At 38.2% G+C, this 20079-nt stretch overlaps 1 protein-coding gene across 1 annotated transcript in view; it reads right to left on the bottom strand.

The window, feature by feature from the left end:
- ntn1b (netrin 1b) overlaps window positions 1-20079 on the bottom strand; it is a 45632-nt gene that overhangs the window by 8223 nt on the left and 17330 nt on the right. The window contains exons 2-5 of the mRNA XM_083567123.1: window positions 15278-15466; window positions 4496-4645; window positions 2892-2945; window positions 110-184 (exon numbers count right to left, since the gene is read on the bottom strand). Coding sequence (XP_083423249.1) covers window positions 110-184; window positions 2892-2945; window positions 4496-4645; window positions 15278-15466 — 468 coding nt within the window. The remainder of the gene's footprint in view (window positions 1-109; window positions 185-2891; window positions 2946-4495; window positions 4646-15277; window positions 15467-20079) is intronic.

Raw genomic sequence — 20079 nt, 5'->3', positions numbered from 1 at the left:
ATAAGCAACCTGTAATGTAAATATTACTATGCTCATGCCGAAAAACGCGGCAAACTCGGCCCCTACATCACAAAGTCCATCACTGAGAAGGAGAGTTTCAGTCACTTACCAAAGTCCTTCTTGCAATACTTCTTCATGGTGACCTTCATTTTGCCTTTGGAGGCCTTGCAGTGGGCTTCACAATCTGTGGAAGGAAAAGGTATAAAGAAAACAAATCAGCTAGTGATTTATGAAAGGTGGGCAACACTGTATCAGTGGTATGAGGTTCAGATTATAGAACATCATTCGGTCCATCTTTAGTAATTGCTTTTTTTCTGGTAAGCGGTGGTGGATTCAGAATACTGGTCAGTAGGGGTATAAACCCTGGGTTGCACAAGATCACTGTTGTAAACACAAGTACAGTACCAGCATTGAATTTGGTTCCTCAACGCATCTGACATGAGCTTTCCAATATTCCACCATTAAGTTCAGTTCAGATGGCTGGATTTTAGTTAGTTTTACTTATTTTTTATTTAATATTGCTTTAAACTCTGTTTCTTGCTTTTTCTTTTATCACAGCTGTAAAATACTGTTATTCCATGCTCAGACGATGTCCAGTATTGTGCAATCCATGCATTCCATACCCCAATGAGTGCCACATTAGATCAGCCTGAGGCTTAAATTCAACTAATTCAGTTCTTTTTCTCACTGTTATTATTGAGAGCAGCTTCTCCACCCCCCCCCCCACCCCCCAATTCTGTCTCAGGCTCAATATTAACGATGTCAGTGCTGGAGGTAAAAGAGGTCATTTAAACTCAATAGAAGGCCATTGAGAGGATTGGGAAGTACTGCTGAAAGAGGTCTTCCCCTCCAAGGCCCATAATTTAATTCAAATCAGCAGAATTAAATTAGTCTACACTCTTTTCAGTTGTAGAACCTAGTCTAGATATGACATGGCAGAGTGAATCTCAGGCTGAATTAATCAGACTCCAGGCTCTATGATTGATACCATCTGAAGTTAGCATTTCTTTATTGAAAGTGTCCTGTGCTCTGGAACATAACACAAGGACTAAGTGATGACCGCTGCCTTGTTGAGGCAAAGCAAGGCACCTTTTGGACAGATGCCGAGCACCATTGAAGCCAGACTGAGCAAGAAAATGGCCTCTCTGACATCTCTCTACAGACTGACACAAATTGGAACCAGAAAGTCTCCCGGTGTGGCTACCTCACATAGCGGTAATAACCCGGAGGTTTCTTGTTTTCTGAGGGGAATGAAGGTGGTGGGGGTGCAGTGAAGAGTGGAGGTAGAAGAGAAGAAGGTGGAGGAGGAGGAGAAGGAAAGTGGGAAATGGGAGAAAGGGGACCTTTCAGCTTTCTCTTGAATATGGACAAACTTCATTATTTTCTCCAGGCCTCCGTTTAGCCCTCCCTTTTCATGGCCCTTTCTATTCCATGTGAATGAGGTTGCCTGGGCAATGGTGGGGCGGGAAAAAAACGCCACACCAAAAAGAAGTTTAAAGGGGGGAGGACAAGGGGGTTGGGAGAGTAAGAAATAGTGAATAAGAAGCATGGACAGACTCAGAAGAAATACTGTGAAATAGTGAGCATGGTATAGTGAGTTGGCTCAGCAAATGACTTCTAAGACAGTTAAGGATGGTAGAAAAAATGTTTGGTAGGAAATCATTGAGGGGGAAAAAAAGGAGTAAACAGGGACACGGGAAGGAGATCCGAAAAGTAAATAAATTTAACGAAACCACATCGACCACGCCTCATTTTCATGTAAATGTAGTGCGAAGGAATGGGATAGCTTTGTGAGCCCATGAGCCCCTTCCGCCCCCAGTCCTACCTCTCTTTGATACACCCAGGCTGCCATTAGGGGGGCAACACAAAGCCCAGCGCTGCCCATCACACCCACAGGCCTCATTAACACCCAGCCCCTGCTGCGAGACAAATGCCCGCTTTGTGGAAGCTCTCGACAGAGACCATGTTACAGTCTGCTGCTCCACTAGCAGACCACACCAGAGGTTGATTCACTACATGTTCCTGCTGCTATAACGACTGCATGTTCTTAGTCTCCCTCATGCACTGCAAATCCACTTTTCTCCATATCCGCTCATCCATTAATGTCTCAGCCTACTATATACTACACAACTCGGTGTCAATCTGTAATTTCCGTGAAAATTCGAGCCGATTGTACTATCTATACTTGATTTGGTTGACATAATGACCGTTACTAGGCTCCTGTGGATCTGACAGTGACCAGCCTGATGAGATAATAAAGTGTGAAAAGGAGCATGAGAGCGCTGTGTCCTGGAGAAAGTGCGACGGAGAAACAAACCCATTCAAAAGAAGCATGTAATCAGATTAAGAATCAGTCTGCCTTTGGCCAACAGCAGCTCGAGTGACGAGCGAATATCACGTCAGAAAGGCCTGCAAGTAATAATTTGATAAATGTCAGTGTAATGTAGACAAATGGGAACGGCTTGTTAAGAAGAGTCCATGAGTGTGGAATGTGCTTTAGTCCCTTGTTCGCCATGCAGGTTGCCTTTTCCGTTGTGGAAAAAAATCTAATTGGAATGGAAACCATTTACAGCTGCCGCTGCAAAGCTTTGTAAAAGAAGGGAAAAAATCCGGAGAATCACTTTTTGGCAATGCTTTATACGTCCTGCTATGGTTAAGTTTAAGTCAGAATGAAGATGAAAGAACAAGATGAAAAGGTGGAAAATGAGGAAAAGTCAGAACAATGAACAACACGCTGGTTAAATAATTGCAAATGAGATTGTGCAACATTGTTCCACTTGGTTGTGCGCCAATATTAAGCCTGTTACTATTTTGGATGAAGCATTCGGGTTTTTCTTCAACTGTAGAGACTTATATAATATATATATTAAAAAAAAATTTTTTTTACTTACCTGATGGTTCCTCCGAACTGGTGTACGTTGCAGTGGGGGATGCAACCGGAATCTCTGTAATCGGCAAACAAAACAAGTGAATTAACCAATAAAAAAGGTTTGCTCAATGCCATATTTTTATTCTTTTTTTAGTTTTAGTTTTAAAATGTTTTAAGTGAATAGAAGAAGAATTGCTCAATCGAACCTCTTCACGAATTGAATAAATCGTGTAATGATTTATTAAGGCTCAGGGAGTCTCAAGGCCCTTTTAAATAACCGTGTTATTGAATGCTGATGAAAAAGCGTGCGCTTAAATTTGGAGGTTTTGCTTCTCAAGGCACACACTTTACATTCTACATTGTTCGCATTTGTAAGATATACACCACCAGGGACTCCAACCACAGTAAAAACTACAGCTGGCAAAATGTTTGATATCAGTTCATTTTTTTTTATCAACCTATTAAAAGTGAAACACATTATCGCACAAAATATATAAGAAACCAAATCTTTCCAGAGCTAGTGTTAGGGCTTGCTTCTGAGGTTTTACAGTAGATTTGTTACTCTCTCAGTAAAATAAAGGAAAAGCTCATTCCACAGGGTCTACAAATTTAGCTTTGCTGAAAAATGTTGCCAAACATATCAGAACAGCTGCATACTCCAGACAGCTTTGTGTAAAGAATGTAAACCCATATCAACAATAACGTGCATTAGGAAATGAAAAAGGAGTAGAAATTAATGTTAATAGCCGTGCATTGTATTGTTCGCGCTATTATATTATCGGACAATGCCAGCTAGGGAAGAATGAGTGCCAGTCACCCCTCTATATTCCCACCCTGCTGCTGTCTGTTGTGTGGTCCCGCTGTTTATCACCACGGCGACGGAATCTGCAGCCTTGTTGATACTGCCAATAAACATATCACCAATCACGGCTGTAGAACGGACCATTAGATTCATGGCTTTGACGAGCCATCACTGTGCGCACAACCAGACCCAGTCCTGTCAGCTAGTCCTGTATGGACTGTTTGCTTTAGCGCAGGTCAAACAGCAGAAAGTCTCTCCAAGGAATTGGAATGGGGTGACGAAACCCCGGAAATGAAAAGGCCATGAATTCATGAATAGTAAGTGTTTAGGTAAACTTTCTTTAACGTGTCATCCCCCTGAATTCCCATGGGAGTGCTGACTTCCAGGTTGTTGCACAAATAGATGCCCAACAAATGTACAAATAGTACTGAGATGTATTCAGACTTGGTAAACAGAGTGAAACATGCCACAAATACGTTTACTTAACATTTTTACTGCAGTGATCACATTTTTAAGACATCTGTGCAAAACTGGAAAGAGATACAGTTACTGGCTGTCATTTAATATTTATTTGTAATTAGGTGCAGTATTTATTTTTTAATATGAAACCTTTTTGTCAGTTTGTAAGTTGCTAAAATGTAATGCCACTCCTGAGAAGCTTTCTAATATGTTGAATTTATCTGTTATTAATATCAGGCATTATAACCTTACAAATCAGCACAATGATTTATTATTCCTCTTAATGCCAGTATGTTTTTGGGTGATTGCCAGAAGTACAAGAGAGAGCGAGCAAGATCGAGAGAGAAAGTAAATAGTTCGCTTACTGATGCAGGGGGCGATGGGTGAGCGACTTTGCTGGTAGCCTTTAGCACAGCGATTGCAGGTAATACCAGTCACTCCGTCCTTGCATGGACACTGGCCTGTGGTCTGGTTACAGGTCTTACCTGCAGCACCGACTGGGTGACAGTCACATGCTGAAAGAAGAGAAAAAAAAGATTTAATGAAGGAAAAGAAACTGAAGTAGAACACTTTAATTCTGTCTGGCCAATAATGAAATATAAAAAATTTTCCTTTACACTGCTTCAACAGTTTGCACCCATTTTAGTGGATTTTTTTTCCCCAGTCTCTTTTCACAGCACATTAATTTTATTTGTATAAACATTTACAAAATTACTTTCACTCTGCAAGCAAGTACTTTTCAATTTATTTACATTCTTTTTTTTCTTCCATTTACTGAACCGAAACCAGTTACATTGTGTTAAAGAATGAATATTTTTTTCTAACTAACATTAAAGTAACTATAACAACTTGTTCAAAGACACCCTTTTTAAATCTAATATTTATGTTCCAATTCTAAAATAAAATGCATGTGTCTGTCAACTGTACTATAAGGAAATTATATCTATGATAACTGTATTAATTCAGAGTGGGATCTTCACAATGCATAGATCCCAATTTGAAAACCGTGCATTTATAAAACGTGTAAAAAAAAATGTGTGTACTTAAGATTACATGTTTTTCTGTACCTCTACTATATTACAGTACTATTTAGTTCTTCAATTCACTTCACTTTATGAGCAACAAAACAATATCTTTGAGAAAAACAGCAGATATGAAAACAATTCAACTGCAAAGAAACATAAAAAAATATATAACTGTATTTTAAAATCATAATGTTTCTGATTTATTCAATGTGTGTGTGTGTATGATTACACAACATATATTCACTGGCTAAGCATAGTGTTTGTAATATTAAACAGCCGTTTATTATCTATGACTATAGGGATGAAACCAAAAGGTCTGTTAATATTAAAATATCATTATCATTATTATTATTATTATTATTATTATTATTATTATTATTATTATTATTATTATTATTATATATTAAATACAAGATGAAAGTATTACAAACTAATTGAAAGCAGCTAATTTGATTTCTTACATTTTTTTGTTATGTGTCATTTTAAACACAACACTCTATAACACTAAATAATATTTGATTCATTTACAGATTATACAGAGTTCTTTTTTTAATGCAACACTACTGTTTTGCTGTCAGTTTGTGAGCAAACCTATATATGATGGTAGATATTAAAAATCACATTATGGTCCTGTATTTTGGCCATATTACTCCTCGTTGTATAAACAGGCCAGTCCATATTCCACAATTGAACCTAGACTAGCACAAGAGCAACCTGAATCAAGAGGTTTTTTATTATAAAAATGTTGCAAGCAAAATTTGCTCAATAAGAATTACCTCAAGTGCTTTAAAAGAGAGTTACATCATTTATCACAATTAAAACATGTTTTTTACAATGGCTTACACATTTTATAATGTACAAGCTATAATCGTGGTCACTATGGCAACCTGGACGGTACTAAAGAACCAATTAAAGCCCAAACACTCTGCACTAAATCAATTATTTAGCCAAGACATCCATAACAGAGTCTAATGGAGCTCTCTGTAGTTGCTTTTTTTTTTTGTTAGACTGATGAAATGCCTGGTCTGGAGTGTAACTGAGAAGTGTATAACCCAAACAGGATATAGTTCTGCATATTTAAAGAAATGTTGGAAAGCAAAGATACCTTTGAAAAAAATAAAATAAAATAATATATATATATATATATATATATATATATATATATATATATATATATATATATATATATATATATATATATATATATATATATGATTTTACATTTCACACACTAAACTTGAATGTAAACTTAATTCTGATACATGAACATCTGTCAACACTATAATATCTGCATAATGAATGAGCGTTTTATTTAATAGTATTATTACTAATAATACTATAAATCAGGACTGTGGGGGATGAAGTATATGCACTCTGTATAAAACTGAGTCTGTTATTAGGTTTACAGTTGTTTATAGGGCAGCACTTAATTTAGAACAATGATTAAACTGACCAGAACTACTTGTGCGTTTGATGGTTTGCAAGCACAGCTTCTAGCCAATCAGAATCAAGTATTCAGACTAAACACTGAACAAGACGCAACAGTCTGGAGTGTGTTATTGTTCATACACCAACCTAATTTGCCATCAGTTACAATTTTACAATCACACAGCACATTTGAATGTTTTTTTAGACTTGATGTTGTGAAACATCCATGAGAAAAGTTGCTTTATGTTTTTAGGTACATTTTAGTAATGCTAAATTACTAAAATTACTAAATAAAATGCTTTAGTAAAGAGTATTTCTTTCCTTGGTATCTTTTGTCTCTCTGTCTTCTGTTTGTCTTTCCTTCTCTTTCTCTCTCATCCTCTCTGTACCTTTCTTTCTCACTTTATAAAAAAAAACACATTTTGTGAAATAAGTCTTGGTTTATGTGGAAAATATTTATTAATGATGTATTCGTTATAGTAAAAGTAGAGTACAAACTGTTACCCAGATGACCTGCAGTGGAACCTGCACTGCTCCTTATGAGTGCACACACTGAAACAGGCTTAGGGCTGTGTAACCTCACAAAGCAAAATGCCCTCTGAACTGATATACAGTCTTGAACCTCTTTTGGAGAACCCACTAAACAAAAAGCTGTGTTTCAACGGAGCTGTGTGAGCAGTTATAGCCTGCACCTGTGAACATTTGAGTGTAGGCAAATTCATCTGGTAATAGTCTGTCAAACTTATGGCATGTGTGTGTGTGTGTGTGTGTGTGTGTGTGTGTGTGTGTGTGTGTGTGTGTGTGTGTGTGTGTGTGTGTGTGTGTGTGTGTGTGAGTGTGTGTGTGTGTGTGTGTGTGTGTGTGTGTGTGTGTGTGTGTGTGTGATGGGGGTATGGACCAAATATCCACATAATGGTAATATTTGACAGCTATGATCTTGTGGGGACAATTTTGTTGGTCTACACATTAATTAGCTGTGTGTGTGTGTGTGTGTGTGTGTGTGTGTGTGTGTGTGTGTGTGTGTGTGTGTGTGTGTGTGTGTGTGTGTGTGTGTGTGTGTGTGTGTGAGAGAGAGTGTGTGTGTGGGCCTACATGCTGCATGCCAGTCTATGTGTGGGTTGCACATTGTCACTGCGGCTGGTTTTTGCATATGTGCATGTGTGTGTATGTGAGCGTGAGTGAGTGTTTAAAATCCTTTGTGCTTCACTGTAGGTTTGTGATCCTTCATGTAGACCACTCACATCCCTCTTCGATTGAGTTTCCAACGTAAAGGCTCTTGGCAGGCACAGCCGCTGCAAATAAAGCCTGAATTACATTCACCATTAATGGGGCGGTGCAGTTCACTTCAAAGCCGCTCTGCTTAAGCTGTTAGTTAGGAGGATCGGACGTTAAAAGTGAGAAATTCGTTGCGTGTTCGTGCTGCCAAACGTTTACCATAAAGTTGCATGTTTGAAGTCCTGGCCCAGATCTCTTCATCAGGCCGGTAGGTTTTTATATAACCGAGAAGTAATTTGAAAACAGCTTGAGGCGAGCCAGTCTCAGGAAATCTGTCAAGCAATTAGTGAGGACTGGGAGGCATCCGTTAAGATCAGACATCATTCATGGATTTAAACAAGACACTATTTTGACACTGTTTGGATACAGTGAGGAGTCTGAGAGAAGTGTTTGTTAAACATTACAATGACACTTTTTTTTTTTTTTTTTATCTCTGTGCATGGTTGCACTAAATCACACTTTCCATGCTAAATTAAACCCAGTCTGTTACTGTACAACTATGACTTCATGAAATAGGCATTGTTTTTTTCCCACTGTTGCCCTTTCCAGCATGAACATAAATTATGTTTCTCAGACTTACTCTGACGTGAAAATCCTGTCTGAGTAGAAGCAGAACCTAAGTTAAGTAATATAGGACAATTACAAATTAAATGGGATAAGAAACAATGGGATGGAAACACAACTTAAACCACACCAGTGGCTGGTCTATTTTAAAATGTCTTTTTTTCAATAAAGAAGCAGGCATTTTGTAAAAACCAACTCGGATTTCAGATTTTTTGCTGTCTTTTTTTCTAAATTAAAGTCTAACAAATTTTGACAATGGTCACAAATGTTTTTTTTTTCCTTTGTCAGATGAATCCACAAAGTAATAACATGTGATTTTAAGTACACTTCAGAGTATCAGTGTTAAGGTGAAACTTTGAGCCAAAGTGTTCGGAATTTCAATGTGCACTTGACACGGACACTTCATATTAGTCATAGCTGGATTTGTGTGTCTGAGCCACCCACCAGCGAGCCTACCTACACTTACATTAAAGCACTTATACCCCCACACAGCCCACCACAAAGCACTTCAGACCACAGTCCATAGCAGAAGTGCTAATGAAGGCTGAAAGTGGGGTGTAAGGAGCTGTTGGCTAGGTAGTGAAGTGTGATCAAAAATTTCAGAACGTTAAACAAAAAAGAAGAAGTTGACAAGTTGTGACATAGGTAAGGTAAAAGGGTAAGAGCAAAAAAATAGAGAGAGGCGGAAATTAGAACAAAAGGGTCTAGATGTGGAAAGTGACATGCTGTTTACAGTGCTCTTGATGAGAGATGAAGTCGCTGCTCAGGGAAATAAAGCATGATGCATTCCACACTGCTGCTGGAGGGGGATTTGGTTCTGGACCGTATTCCCTGCTCGGTCTTTTGCGAACAGCCGCATACGCCACGTTTGCGGGAACGCATTCCCGATTTTCTCCCGAGTGCCTCTGGCATGATGACCCATTCCCCATCCAAAACAAGCAAGTCGAGATGGTTGGCTGACTCGAACAATAAATACCGACGTCACAAGTGCAGAGTTTGTCACCGGAGGAAAGAAGGGCAATCAGGCTGTTTACCTTTCGGTCCCCTTGGTCCACGACTAAACAAATGAGAGTGAGGGACTGGAAGCTGTCAGCCCTCCTATTAACAGCTGCTGCTTTATGGTGCCTACATGTTAATCTCATTAAGAGCGGCAAAAAAAACTGTACCTAGCATAGCCATATCCCTTCCCTTCTGCCCTCTGAGCATCCCAAATATAGACTGTGTAAATGTTTGAGCTGGCAGGAGTGACTCAACGCTGCTGAAAACCCTTTGGAACCTCCTTATAAATCAGCGGCATTCCTCCGTTGAGAATATAAAGTGATGACAGTAAAGCATGGGGTCGAATCAGCCGTCAATTAAACCATGGGTCTGGGATTGAACAACCACAGCATATTAAGCCACCCTAGTGATTGCGTAAGCAACTGTTAATGTCGGTTACATTGAAGTTTTTTCGATGCTTCAGACAACCCAAGGCCCATTAGCCAACGTGAAGTGGGTTCTGCCCTTGGTGTATGTGTGGTGAGGGTTAACTAGATAGCAGGCAGAATGGCACAGTAGGACCGAAAATGTGGAATCCAGCTCAGGGCCAAATGGAATGCAAACATGGCGGTGGATAAAAACCACACTGCGGTTTGTTCACAAACTCTTCAGCAGCTGCACTTACTATAAAATATGTGACGGCTCCAGTGGGCGAATGGTAAATAAGTTTGACAAGATCTCTTGCTTGAAAGTTTTGCCAGTTTACATTGTCCTTTTTCATTTCAAGTTGGCATCCTTTCAATCAGATGCAGCTTTCTATGAGATTAAAGATTTCTTATTCTGCATAAACCTTATAATCAATTCACTACAAAGGTTAGACAAATAAAACTATATATAAATATTTATTATATATGTTCCATTTTCACACAAGCTTTAGTCAATTTTACTTTTACAGAAGGAATGAACATTTTGTTTAGGAGCTGGTGTTAACATCTTATTTTGTTCAGAATTTAATGCAGTCCTTCTCCTTTTTCCTGCTCTACACACGTCACATTGTGCTCACATGCGGTTTATGCACTTTATCCTTTTCCAAGTTAAATGAATACGATCCAGTAAAATAACAGAGGACCTACTTGCTTGAGCTATGACTATTACAACCTTACTCTGTTCTAATGATGGATTTTTTTTTTTTTACATTTGTCAAACTGTGCATAAGTGCACTTTAAAGGGTTCTGTAAACTAAGGCTTAGGGTGGCTTCCTCTGGGTTTTCTGGCATACTCCTCTATGTAAAAAATGTGCTGAGAGGTTGATTAGCTGCTCAGTATTGCATGAATATATGCAAATGTGTGTGTGCATGCCCTGAGATGAACTTGCATCCTATCAAACACATTCAGTTTTGCAGGCTCCTCTATTACCTTGAACAGCATAAAGGGCTTGAAAAAGAATAAATTCTAGCAAAAGAAAAAAAAAGCTAATATTTAAGGTGTGTGTGTGTGGTGCATATGTATATCCATGTGCAGGTGCTGCATGAACAGGAAGTGCATAGGCTACACATAATTACAATTTCACACCATGCTTTGATTTGTTGTACTTTCTGTTATCTGATACTCGGTTAACTATGAGATTAAGTGGAACGGTGCAGGTGGCCATGCAATAGTTTAGCTGCATTTCAGTCTCTGAAACAAGATTTCACAAAAGTCATTCCATATGGTATATATATATATATATATATATATATATATATATATATTAGGACTGTCAAAATAAATGCAATAATTATGTGTTAACGCAAGTTAATTTTAACGGCACAGTTTATTAAAACGCAATTAATGCAGCAAACATTTTTGTTGGACCATCTTAATTTAAAATTTGGATAAATAAATAAAAAAGATGAGAAATTAAAACCTTCAACGCAACACGCATTTATTCATGACGTCCTTTCTTTTCTCAGATATAAAAACATATATATATATATATATATATATATATACAGTGAGGAAAATAAGTATTTGAACACCCTGCTATTTTGCAAGTTCTCCCACTTAGAAATCATGGAGGGGTCTGAAATTGTCATCGTAGGTGCATGTCCACTGTGAGAGACATAATCTAAAAAAAAAATCCAGAAATCACAATATATGATTTTTAAACTATTTATTTGTATGATACAGCTGCAAATAAGTATTTGAACACCTGTCTATCAGCTAGAATTCTGACCCTCAAAGACCTGTTAGTCTGCCTTTAAAATGTCCACCTCCACTACATTTATTATCCCAAATTAGATGCACCTGTTTGAGGTCGTTAGCTGCATAAAGACACCTGTCCACCCTATACAATCAGTAAGAATCCAACTACTAACATGGCCAAGACCAAAGAGCTGTCCAAAGACACTAGAGACAAAAATTGTACACCTCCACAAGGCTGGAAAGGGCTACGGGGAAATTGCCAAGCAGCTTGGTGAAAAAAGGTCCACTGTTGGAGCAATCATTAGAAAATGGAAGAAGCTAAACATGACTGTCAATCTCCCTCAGGCTGGGGCTCCATGCAAGATCTCAACTCGTGGGGTCTCAATGATCCTAAGGAAGGTGAGAAATCAGCCCAGAACTACACGGGAGGAGCTGGTCAATGACCTGAAAAGAGCTGGGACCACCGTTTCCAAGGTTACTGTTGGTAATACACTAAGACGTCATGGTTTGAAATCATGCATGGCACGGAAGGTTCCCCTGCTTAAACCAGCACATGTCCAGGCACGTCTTAAGTTTGCCAATGACCATTTGGATGATCCAGAGGAGTCATGGGAGAAAGTCATGTGGTCAGATGAGACCAAAATGGAACTTTTGGGTCATAATTCCACTAAACGTGTTTGGAGGAAGAAGAATGATGAGTACCATCCCAAGAACACCATCCCTACTGTGAAGCATGGGGGTGGTAGCATCATGCTTTGGGGGTGTTTTTTTGCACATGGGACAGGGCGACTGCACTGTATTAAGGAGAGGATGACCGGGGCCATGTATTGCGAGATTTTGGGGAACAACCTCCTTCCCTCAGTTAGAGCATTGAAGATGGGTCGAGGCTGGGTCTTCCAACATGACAATGACCCGAAGCACAAAGCCAGGATAACCAAGGAGTGGCTCTGTAAGAAGCATATCAAGGTTCTGGCGTGGCCTAGTCAGTCTCCAGACCTAAACCCAATAGAGAATCTTTGGAGGGAGCTCAAACTCCGTGTTTTTCAGCGACAGGCCAGAAACCTGACTGATCTAGAGAAGATCTGTGTGGAGGAGTGGGCCGAAATCCCTCCTGCAGTGTGTGCAAACCTGGTGAAAATCTACAGAAAACATTTGACCTCTGTAATTACAAACAAAGGCTACTGTACAAAATATTAACATTGACTTTCTCAGGTGTTCAAATACTTATTTGCAGCTGTATCATACAAATAAATAGTTAAAAAAATCATACATTGTGATTTCTGGATTTTATTTTTTTGATTATGTCTCTCACAGTGGACATGCACCTACGATGACAATTTCAGACCCCTCCATGATTTCTAAGTGGAAGAACTTGCTAAATAGCAGGGTGTTCAAATACTTATTTTCCTCACTGTATATATATATATATATATATATATATATATATATATATATATATATATATATATATATATATATATATATATATATATATATAATATATAGAAAAAAATTCTAATCTCTAGCAAATAAATAATTTTGAATCCCTAAACATTTGTTTTACTGATGCGGCAAGTTTAAAATTAAACACTGAAAACCGCCATGATGCACACATCCGGCAATTAAAACCGTTCGTTTGGAAACATCGCAAAAGTTCTGTTTGGTGTCCCGATGATTTATGTAATTTAAAACACCACAATTACTTTTAAAAAATGTGAAAGAATATTTTGTCTTCATGCGCTATGTTGAGTCTGATTTCTCTTATATTAACATACATATGCATAAAGCATCCAAATTTGTTGATGCACATGTTGATTAGAGTATTAAAAACTTTAAAAGTATTAATTTAAGGTACATTTAGAACAGATACAAATGTGCAAATTAGTTGCGATTAACCATGATTAAAATAAATTTGATTGACAGCCCTAATATATATTTTATATGAGGTGTAATATATTGATTAAATGTGCAATAATACACATTTCCGTACTGAAATTATTTGGTACAGGACTTTCAATCCTTTTTCTGACACTCTTTTGTCCTGAACACTTTCCTGTATAGGAAAACTCAGGGATGGTATGCTTTTTTTTTATAATTAATTACATTTCCGCCAAAAATATTATTAGACTATTGTTGGTCTAGCTAACAAACAACACACATCCTGCTAGAAGATTGTTATATATTAACATCTAACACTGGATATTGACACAATTACTGTGGTTTATTTTTTACATATGTAGTTTTGTCTCATGTTGCATAACAGTTTATCATAACCGCTGTCTTCTGTACAGTTTTTCACATGAACCCAGACATTTTGACTCCTGGTTGTCATCTGGATTGAGTCTTGATCAGATTTTAACCACATGCATCTTTACTTGTAGTTAAACATGTTTCCAGTTAAGCCAAGTGAAATCGGACTGATGTAGTGTGTGTAATACCATAAGCAGCACATAGCACATTTTTAGTTGTTTTAGTCACACCAAAAAACTAAATGTTCTTTTTATTAATTACCCCAAAGATGACATCTACAGCAGTCACATATCAACCATGGCTGCATTTACACTTGTATACTTTATAACTCAAATGTCTGAAAATCTGCTGAGGTTTGAGTGAACCACTGAAATGGTTGTAATGGTTTTTGAATGTATTACTGTTCCATCTGCATTTTTTTTTGAATTATCACAACCTTCAGTGAAATTTGATTCTGAGAATTGGATTTGGAGTTGGATTTGAGTTCAATGCTACGAGTAATCAGTGTACAATCTAAAATGAATCTCTTCAAATTTACCAACACATCTGAAAGATATGTTGATATTCCTGTCTGTGAAATTCAGACTTTGTATTGTATTAATGTCGATCTAAAGCGAGCTAAACTCTTTTAGTATCTAGATTATGGGTTGCCAGGTGCATAGTTTTTGGTCTGGACAGGCCATTTTTGTCTGTCTGGTGTCTTGTTGTCCTGGTATTCACTACTGGGCATTGCAATGGCTAGTCAAGGCATTGTGCCATTCTCTCTCTCTCTCTTTCTCCCTCTCTCTCTCTCTCTCTCTCTCTCTCTTACACACACACACACACACACACACACACACACACACACACACACACACACACACACACACACACACACACACACACAGAGCACGAACTAGCTTTTATACTGGTGTAAATTCTACCAATTACCAATTCCCCAACCACAAGATGATATCACTCGTTGCATTGAGAGACTACGTCTCAAACCGCATATGCCATTCCAAACAGCATGTCAAATTAGTACACCACCAAACAGAGCTGCCAGTGCTTTTTCTAACATACGGTTTAGTTCTGTAATATGCAGAATAAGACACAGTCTAATTGTAGGCATATGGGATAGATAAAAAAGCAAAACATGGTGAAAAATCAACTCTCTTGATGCACAATGATTGTGTCATATTGGTGACAGATGCATGCTTTGTGAACTCCTGCTTTAGAATACCCCCTCCCACCATCCCTCCCTGCGTACTGCATGGCTGGTTTTGTTCCTATTTGGTATCCATATTTCCAACTCATTTGGCAAGTGCTCTCAATACTTTATCTGAGAACGCAGTGTGTTTTTGCCTTCGTATGTTAAAAATGATAAATTTCCACGTTGAGTTTAAAAGAATGTTCCTTCAATCTGTTAATTGTTTGGCACATAAAAAAAACCTCTTTACATACCTTTGCAGGCGCGGCGGTGTGAGATGGGCTTGGTCATGTCTCTGTAGTAGCCTTCTTTGCAGTAGTGACAGTGGCGACCGGCAGTGTTGTGTCGGCAGTTGAGGCAAACTCCTCCGCTCCTGCGTCCTGACAGCTTATAGAGCTCCATGTTGAACCGACAGCGGCGTGCGTGTAGGTTACAGTGACAAGCTACAGAACAGAGAAGGGAAAAAAATAAAAAATGAGAAAGTGATAGGTGAAATGAGGTACAATGGGCTACTGAATGGTACATTTTATGAAGGATTTATAACCTAAAAATAATACAGCTAGCCCAAAATTCACAATACCTGCTAGGCTTCAACATTAATCATAGCTTTCAACGACGCTGATTTTGGCGCAACAAACCCTCTAATTGATTTTTCAACAGCCGCTACAAAGTACTGCTCGCCCTCAGGCCAAAGCAGAATGACATGTTTCACTGAGTTGAGCTGGACTGTGAAAGGTTCCTACTGGCTCCACAGGGCCTAATAATGAATAGAACAACAGGAGAGAGTGGTAAGAATAGAGACGTAGCCTGGTGGCCTGAGAAAGCTCAGTTATTTTCATGACTTCACTGGATCTTTGGGATTTCATCCATTCCAGTAATTTATTAAAAGGCAAATGCTTCATAAAACGAATGGGCAGGAGTACAAGAAGCAAGTATATTACTTTCTCTGTCTCTTGCTCTCACTCTCACACAAGTACAAACATACACACCTGCTCATGGGTTTGACCCTTGAACTTTCCCAGCCACTGACTTCAGGCATAAAATTGAGATTTCCCCTCCCCTTGAGATCACAACCTTTAAATGAAGCTATAATGAAAGTTTTTTGATATGCTTTAATAAAACAACATTCCTGAAACCTAGTAAATCACTGCTTCATTCAATCCATGCTTATGGAATATCACAAATATTGTGATGGCAAATATTTTTTATTTGTAAAACTGCACATGTTTTTTGTGCAATTATTTGGATTCTCTGATTGTAGCTTAAAGTCTCGTGCAGTTATGCAATTTCGATTAGCGAGATGTTTTTACGGCAGAACAGTACAAAATTAGGAGAAATGTCTGAGCAGCATTTCTTTCCTTCTCGACAGAAATAGTTGAGTGAAACGTGGCGTATGGCGCACGGACAGCAAGCATGTGTTCTACTAGGAAAGCATTCATCAGATGGAAATATGGCCAGACTATATTGCAACGCATGGCCCTTAAATGGAAATTTTTGTTCAAAATTATTGAAATGTAATCATGGTATGCTACAAGACAGTGCAATCTTTCAGATTATGTTACGGATAACTGTTTTGGGCAGGTCACCAATAATATGAAACGTTTTTTTTTTTTTTTTTAAAGGAAAACCGAACAACTATGTTTCTGCAGAAAGGAATTCCAAATTTTTGTAGTTCTGCTTCAGTGATTATTTATGAGGCTGCCTTTCACGCTGCACAACCAACTTGTGTGAGTGCAGGTGCGGAGGAGAAAGGCCCTCATCACGGCTCATTCTCTTTTAACCCCTCCATCTGTGGCTTTGGCTTTGAGGTTACTGCTCCAAGATGGAAGCGATAGACTAAAACGCTACATGCCACAAAAACACACTGTTCAACCCATATAATACACAGTGCTCTGGTCCAGCTCACACCTGCTTCAGAAGGCAGGCAGCAGTTACTCACTGCATGGGGGTCATTACACGAGCATAAAAACCTAGACGCATACGCACACACACACAGGAAGAAGGTGTGAGGCAGCTGTCAAGTTTTTTTAACCACACACACCTTGAGCACTTGGACCACTCAGCACGTCCAGAGTATACAAAATCCAGGCTTTTATCTAACGCTCTTTGTCTCAACCTCTGATATTAGACACCATTCAATTCCGCTCTAAGTCTTTTTTGTCCACATGAGAAAATGGCTCACTGTGTTCCAAAGCAATTGCATGTTAGAGTAAAGCTTTGTTTTTACTACTATCGGAATAAAAGAAAGCTGACGAGAGGTCTTAACAGGTGGTATACATTTACCAACACTATTTTAAAACCATATCAAAGCAGCACGCAGAAACTAGATTCTGATTGGTCCGAACTGTTTTGTTCTACACTACGCTATTGTTTCTATAGTAATATAAGTAATGACTCACCCAAAGGTCCAAATATATATATAGGTCCAAAAGATCCAAATATATACACACACACACACACACACACACACACACACACACACACACACACACACACACACACACACACACACACACACACACACACACACACATAATAATTCACATTTGTACCAAAATACTTTGTAATGAGGTGTTTATTTAGCATTTTTCCTGATTGTCCGTTTGTTGTAACATGTTTAGGGCTGTAACATTTACAACATGGGAAAGTCTGTCTGACTGAAGTTTTCATGGTAATTCGACACACTACATTCTCAGATTTTAATAACTTCAAGATTGTGTTAGCCATTTAAAATTAAAAGCTAAACACAATCAGAGTCTAACACATTTAATATATTAATAAGTGTGTGTGTGTGTGTGTGTGTGTGTGTGTGTGTGTGTGTGTGTGTGTTTGAAAACTGAAACAGTGATTATTAAAGCATTATCTCAGCAGTAGGCCACTCTTTACGAGAACTGTGCTATCTCTTACACATTGCAACCACGCTGCAATGCTGCTTATCTTCAGCTAATTGTCTCTCAGTGCTGATAAACTGCTGCTCTGATAAGTTGTATTTAAAGTAACAACCCAAACATGCTTTTAGCTTTAAGTTACAGAACCCCCGGATGACCACAGGGGCAGAGAGGGCGGATGTTTTTACTAGAGTTTGAGTGAAATAGCAAGGTCATAAAGCTATGACTGCTGTGTCGTAGTGTGTTTGTCTAAGCTTTGGCAGGTTTCCGTTGCTGCCAGGGACTAAAATTGAATTAAAATCGCCTAATGTTCAAAAACAGTTTTTTTTACAACAGTTTTGTAGCCAAAAGGTTAAATATTGTCAGTCACTTTTAAATTTAAAACAAGGGACATACTTAAACCTTAAGGTACCACAGGCAAAGCTGGTGTTTAAATGAATTTATGTTTTTTAATCTATAACTTTCACAATTATATTTTTTTTAGGTAGAGTACAGACATTTTTTTATTCTCTCCTTACAACATAGGGCTACTGAATTATCCATTCTGGTTAATCAGAAGGTGCTTGTAAAGTTTCTGTTATACATATATTAATGAGAATGTACCAATATAATACATAAAGCAATACATACAAAAACAAACAAATGAACAAACAAAAAACACAGTTGATGTACATTTTCAACATGTTATTTCATCCTGAGATGACAACATGTGGTACCTGGCAAAAAAAAAAGGTTTAAAAAAAAATACAATTGATATAATCTGAAATCAGTTAATCTGTAATCTTTAAAACCTGATAAGTAAGCATTTATGTAAACATTAAAAACCTGTTAAGTAGTTAAGCATTTGATTGATTGTGTTCTATTTCAGACAGCATATGGTGTAACATTTTTAGTAACCAGTGAGAAGCCTGAATAAAGCAACAACAGGTAGATCGTATTGTGCCTCCTAGCATAAATACCTCTTCATCTGGTTTACATTTACATTTACATTTGAGGTTTATTAATTCTACATTGACTATCTGTGACACATATAATAAACCAAACTAGACAAAAACATAAACGTTTCACAGTCTTTCAAATACTTCCAAACTCCAATGTTGCTTTACCTGATGCTGTTATTTTATAACGCTGCACCTTCACTCATCTCATTATCACAATCAGTAGGGTGTGAAAGTGAACAATGCTGCAGTTGTTGCAGACACCATTACCTCCTTGAGGTACAGTAGTGATAGATATCTAAATGTTTTCACTCCTGATTTGACATATATTGAATCACCTATCAAGGACCGTGACGTCGGAGCGACGTGGGGCCGCCTTCCCGTGGGCTCACCACCTGCAGGAGGGACCGTAAGGGACCGGTTCTGAGAGGATTGGGCAGCAGTCCAAGGCGGGGGCCTTGACAGCCCGATCCCTGGACACGGAGAAGTGTCTGGGGAATCTGCTTAGACTGCTGCCCCTGCGATCCGAATTACGGATAAGCGGGAGAAGATGAAATGAAATGAAATGAATCACCTGCCTGAAGTGTTTTTTCGGATTCACTCACGACCTTCAAGAATGTCCCTGTGACTCCGCTCTCCCTACGGAACCTGAGTCTACTGTAATGTCCAAGTATCGATTGATCTTTGTGATCTTTTTAAATTGAACATAACTATTTTTCATTTATGTTTCCTTACACAACTCTAGTCTCTATATTAGCATACATTACTAGATATCAGGCCTATAACATTTGTAGTTCTTTTAACATCTTAGGGTCTTGCTACAAGAGAAGGTAAAGGCAAACACTGAAATGTTTTTGAACTGCTGCTTATGCTGAATCACAGGGCAGAGAAAAGCATTATCTGCTTATCTGCACACATATGAGCTCACACACAGCTATGGTTTGTAAGTGTCACTGTGATTGACAGAAAAAAAAGATTGCAGACTCCCACACAAAGAGCGTGGACTATTTTGCTCGCTACGACTTCTGGCCATAGATGGATGCTGATTGTTGTAATTTGAGTGGTGTAATTGTTTTTGCAGCCATGGACTGAAGAAAATTTTAATTTACAACTATTGACAATTCAAATTCAAAATGAATATTAATGAAATTTCAATTGACAGAAAGAACACAACAGGTCCATTTGACTGTTTAAACTAAAGTTTGATTAAAACCTATTTAGATTTAAATA

This window comes from Silurus aristotelis (genome assembly GCF_946808225.1).
Source record: "Silurus aristotelis genome assembly, chromosome: 17".
NCBI lineage: Eukaryota > Metazoa > Chordata > Actinopteri > Siluriformes > Siluridae > Silurus > Silurus aristotelis.
This window is presented reverse-complemented; position numbering and strand designations above follow the sequence as displayed.